The following is a 6,000-nucleotide window of genomic DNA, read 5'->3' on the forward strand; positions in this document are numbered from 1 at the left end:
TTCGGGCCGAAAGCATTCAAGTAGCCACAGATGTACTTTACCACTACAAAAAAGAAAAAGAAACCAACTTCTAACTATCAATGTATGAAAGTAGTATACAACCTTCATCAGAGAAAACAATAAAAACATTAAGGATTTATACATGTCCAGGAATCTACTCAACAGAAATACTGATACAATGTGCAAAAATATGCACACAGTAATATTCATTGCAAAACTGAAATATCAGAGCAAACAAACAAATGCTCACTAGCCCAATTATCTAATAAGCAACGTACCAGAGTACAGTAGTAGTCCACATATTACATAGACTACAGCCATCAGAATTAACAGACTCGATTTATCATTAAGGATATGGAAAGATTTTGTCTTAAAAACACACTGCCACTAAGTGAAAAATGAAAGTGGGCTTTTGACAACGATAAACGGTGATTGGCAGTAACTAACGTTTACTGAGCTTTAAATTCAGTGCTAGGACAGTTCTGAACACTGTCGGTGTAACTTGTTCAATCTTATAAGCTACAAAGGAGATGGGTACTATCAATATTTCCATTTTCCAAAACAGCACAATGTTTACAAAACTAATCAAAGTCTAGTCATTTAGTACAGAACTGGGTTATGACCTAAGCATTCTAGCTCACGTCCTTGTGCACTTTAGCTGCTATATGCTTCTTCTCTGTAACACTCATAGAGAAGTTCTGGTAGTGTAATGTGTTACCTGTTGGGCTATTTATTAACGACAAGGTCAGCAGATTGGAAACACCAGCTGCTCTGCAGGACCAAGAGGAGGCTTTCTACTCCTGTAAAGAGTTAGTCTTGGAAACCCACAAGAGCAGTTCTAGTCTGTCTTATAGGATTGCTATGAGTCGCAACTGATTTGTGGGCAATGAGTTTGGTTTTTTAGTTTTCTTTAATATTAATATAGGGAAAAAATAGACACTTTAAAGAATCCTAATAGGCAACCAGGAGACTTTCACTTTACATTTTAGGCTAATTTCATTTTACGGTAAATATATGTAACATTCTTAATTAGGGGATTAAAAAATGAACATGTACCAAACCAGAAAGCAGGCTTAAGCACTACACATATGACAGGCAGAAAGATACGAGTGGGCTCCAAGAAGTTCGCAGAAAAATGGAATGAACATTTCTGCTGGTACAAAAACGAGAAGGAGCAACCTCCCATTGGGGGGAAAAAATCCTTCTATAGAATCTAAGGGGATAATATGCCTAGTACTATGTTCCTACTTGAACGCTTTTGACCTAGTTTCTATCCAGCCCTTGGTGGCCAGGCTACTTGTGTAGTCACACCAGTAGGACTCAATGTAGAAACCTTACTAAGAGAACTGGGCTTCATCTTGAACTCACCCTGTAGCCCAAGGCTGAAACTCCCGAATGTGAGAAGCAGCAGATGACTGTTATTCTAAGTTACTGGACTTTGGTTCATATCTTTTGCTTTGAGGGTACACAATGAATGGTGGCCTGGGACTACCATATACTTACTATTTTCATGCCCTCTTTGCTTTATTATGACACGCATTATCTCACAGGTGTGGCTCTGCTGTTGTAAACGATGAATACTATAGAAAGTTTTGTCCTATCACCAACCCCTACTGTTTGTGTGTAAAGTATCAAGTCACTTGAGAGTTTAATCTATGTCAACATTTTATGTACTGTTATTTTTTTAAAAAAAGAGAAGGAAAACAGAATGAAAAGAATGACATTTTCCCACAAACCTTTTGAAGTCTTGAATAGGGCATATTCTAATGTGGAACAACCAACCAAAAGGAGCTAAATCAATTGCCTGTCTGTTACTCCAGGGTGAGATAGCAAATTCTAGGCTAGATTCCTCATGACAATATTGGGAAGATTAAATGAGTTCACAAATGTGAAATCCGTAAGCGAGTTTTTGGCATACAATACACATTCAAAATATTTCCTTTACCAATTATGACTGCCCTAAGGAAATGTACCTCCTCATTTACATATAACCATGGGGTAGCAAGGTGCCCTGGTGGCAGTTTGAACCCCTCAATAGATCTAGGGGGAAAAGCCCTGGTGATCCATACAAATTTCAGCCAATAAAACCCTATGGGCAAGTTCTACTCAACTCACATGAGATCACCATGAATTAAAATTTAAAACTGACTTGACAGCACTCAACAAAAGGTAACAGTTATTGTTCTAACAGAACAACACATACACTGAGTAAAAAATTAATTGAGTTATATTTGTTAATTTTCCTGGAGTAAATCAGTCTTTTCTGAATTGTTTCAAATGCTTAACAAGAATTCTTGAGAAGTTGCCTAAGGTAGATATATGCAAGCCCCAGAATATCCAACAGAATTATTCAGTCTAGCTACAGACAAGCAATTTACTTAGCTTCTTTAGGAAGTTTCACAGTAAAATATGTCCTTGAAAACCAGTCTAAAACTTCCACCAAGCAATGCACCTATTTTGATAATGGGTATACCTTATTACACTACTACTATTATGCCAGGGAATTTGGCCAGTTTGAGAAAAGATATCTGAATAACTGACTCATTTATTCCTAGAAAATTCTTTACTTAAAACACTACTGGGGCTAAAAAAAAACAAAAACTTACATTTACTGTTATCTGTTCTACTTGTAGAGGTGCAGTTTTCAACAGGTAGCAGCCCTGCATCCAAAGCTGATACCTTGGATTCTGGGAAGAGGATTTTCCTTTAGAAACAGAAATATACACTTTAGTATAACAAAGATCTGATTTTGTTCTAACCTTCTCTAACTATATTCCCCCAAATTTGTTATATAGTTTGCTTTTGAAAAGAGAGGTTCAGAGAAATTGTTATCATTTAATTTTACATAGCATTACAAAATTTACAAGTGAATTTAGAAATAAATAATGTACTTGCTTTTCCCTGTGTCCTAATACATTACCTTTTGGCAACAGTGGCAAAAATTTAAACTTAAAAAGGATTTAAAAACTTTGGCTTGTCTACATAAATTATATTCAAGCTAAATGTTAATATTCTGTGGCCAAATTCTTTATATAAGCCTGTTAAAAGTGTTAAGGAATATTTCCTACATCCCCATCAAGCAGAATCAGGTCCAATATTTTAATACTTGCCTGAAAGAGCATGATAAATTATTTCACTAATCATACCTATGTTTAGGTTCAGTAGACTTTCAATAAAGGACCACTTCTAATAGCAGCTTAAATAGATTGGGAACTGCCATCAATCCCACACACCACAATTGGAGTAGCAATCCCCTATATCATCCAGTGCAGAGACTCTACTGGCACAATATGCTTGACACAGCTGATAATTTGGGAACAAAACAGATCAATAAAGTCAATGAATTAACAAATGCAGGCAGATGTGCAGTGTTGTCAAGACTAGGAGACCTCAGGGACACTGCTGAGGTGTGCAAGGCAGACCGATGAGTAATTACACTGGATATCCAAGGGGTACCTGCAGGGCTGGAGAAAAGCTGGCCCGAAGTGAAAGAGACCACATGCCCAGTTCAGCTGCGCTACACTCCACCAGGCTGCCTAAGCGGCCACAATAACAGCTTTTTATAAAGACGGTGACCTAGACAGACAGCTGAGTGTACCCTGGACATCAAGCAAACCAGGGTATTTTCTGCTGATTGGCGAATGCTCTCCGCACAGCACACGGCAATCTCCAGTGCGTACCAACCAGGAAAGGGAACAAACAACTCTCTGCGGGCTCCACTCAATGAGAGCAACTACTGCATCTGACAATGAGACAGGTGGCTTTCCCATACCTACTGGGATAAATGGAAGGCAGGCAAACACACTGCACAGCACAGGAGGATAATGAAGGGGGAATCAGAATTCTCCAGGTTCCTAAACATGCTTCCCATTATGGAGGACAAGTATAGAATCTTGTAAGAAGGGGAAAAAGAAAAGATAAAACTGGAACGATATATCTTTAAAAATGCCAGCAATGAATCTTATATCCAAGTAAAATAAACCTCAAATATAAAGGGCATTTCCAGATAAGGAGAAATTAAAGGGATTTGCAAAAACATGAGCCATACAAAGATACTAGGAAGAGTTCTTTGGACGGAGAATTAATAACAGCAGTGGGTGTCATTAACATATAAAACACCACCACCTAGAAGTCAACTCATCCAAAAGAATACTCAATGTAAAATGAATGTTGAAGACTAAAATTAGGAAGTAAGAGTTGTCATTCTATAGTAAAAAAAAATTACAAATTACACAGAGGGAATATTGTAGCTACAAAACATTCAATGGAAAGAAGCGATCAAGTAATTGTTGAGAGAACAGTCTGAACTCAGCATAGAAAATTATGAGGAACAAAGAGAAACGGCATCACCACATAGACAAAACCACACCAATAAATTCATACATACCTATCAGTAATAGCACTGGATGTAAGTGAAATAAACCTATTAGGATAGAAAATAGGACCTATCAACATGTTGCTTTCAAGAATATGGCCAGCCCCACTATGAGATACGACATCCCCCACTGATCCACAGCCCTACGGGGGACAACACCGGAGACACAGTGTGGGAATTGTGCCTGATCTGATCCCGCCACACCGAGGCAAAACACTAAAGGGGTGCAACAGAGCAGCAAGGGAATGGAATGCCAAAGGTGGACTTTGGGGCCAAGGCTTGGTGCCCCAACAGACTGGACTGGAAAACACTCCTAAAGGCCAACAAACAGTCCTTGAACTAACTACAAGCTTTTCTTTCTTGTTGTTGTGTTTTGTTTTGTTCTGTCATTGGCTTGTTTTTATTGCTTTGTTGTATATTGTTGCTTGGTTTTGCTCTGTCTTATTTTTGTACATGGTCTGTCTAAATAAGATAGGCTGCAATGAATGTACAAATGTGCTTTACACAATTGATGTATGTATGGATTGTATGAGCTCTTAAAGTGGTGTTAACAAACCCAGGGAGAAGGGAACAAGGGATCCAAATTGGTGGTGAGGAGGGTATAAGAGGCTGGGTAGGGCGTAAGCAAGGGTAATGTAACCAAGAGGAATTACTGTAACCCAAATGAAGGCTGAGCGTGATAGTGAGACAAGAGGAAAGTAAAAGGAAATAGAGGAAAGAGCTAGGAGGCAAAGGGCATTTACAGAGGTCTAAATAAAGGCATGTACATATGTAAATATATTTATATATGAGGATGGGGAAACAGATTTATGTGCATATATTTATAGGTTTAGTATTAAGGTAGCAGATGGACATTGGGCCTCCACTCAGTAATCCCTCAATGCAAGAATACTTTGTTCTATCAAACTGGCATTCCATGATGCTCACCTTCCCTATATAATCGCTGAAGACAAAGCGGGTGCATAAGCTTATGTGGTAAAGAAAGCTCATGGTGCCCGGCTATCAAAAGATACAGCGTCTGGGGTCTTAAAGGTTTGAAGGTAAACAAGTGGCCACCTAGTTCGGAAGCAACAAAGCCCACATGGAAGAAGCACACCAGCTTGTGAGATCACAAGGTGTCGAAGGGATGAGGTATCAAGCATCAAAGAACAAAACATCTTATCGTGAATGAGGGGGAGTGTGGAGTGGTGACCCAAAGCCCATCTGTAGGCACTAGGACATCTTCTCACGGAGAGGTCACAAGAAGATGAGCCAGCCAGGGTGCAGTGCAGCAACGATGAAACATACAACTTTCCTCTAGTTCCTAAATGCTCCCACACACCCCGCCCACTATCATGATCCCAATTTTACCTTACACATCTGGCTAGACCAGAGGATGTATACTAGTACAGATAGGAACTGGAAACACAGGGAATCCAGGACAGATGAACCCTTAAGGACCAGTGGTGAGAGTGGCGATACCGGGAGAGTAGTGGAAGGGTGGGTAGAAAGGGGGAACTGATTACAGGGATCTACATATAACCTCTTTCCTGGGGGATGGACAACAGAAAAGTGGGTGAAGGGAGACATCAGACAGTGTAAGACATGAAAACAGAGCAGCAAGGGAATGGAATGCCAAAGGTGGA

General features: G+C 39.4%; 1 protein-coding gene across 1 annotated transcript in view; it reads right to left on the bottom strand.

The window, feature by feature from the left end:
• Nucleotides 1–6,000, bottom strand: part of AHCTF1 (AT-hook containing transcription factor 1) — an 84,162-nt gene that overhangs the window by 12,243 nt on the left and 65,919 nt on the right. Inside the window, exon 31 of the mRNA XM_004699964.2 lies at nt 2,607–2,704. Within this exon, the coding sequence (XP_004700021.1) occupies nt 2,607–2,704 (98 nt within the window). The remainder of the gene's footprint in view (nt 1–2,606; nt 2,705–6,000) is intronic.

Source organism: Echinops telfairi, unplaced genomic scaffold, assembly GCF_000313985.2.
Source record: "Echinops telfairi isolate 266 unplaced genomic scaffold, ASM31398v2 ScPeMD7_7424;HRSCAF=8462, whole genome shotgun sequence".
In the NCBI taxonomy this organism is placed as follows: Eukaryota; Metazoa; Chordata; class Mammalia; order Afrosoricida; family Tenrecidae; genus Echinops; species Echinops telfairi.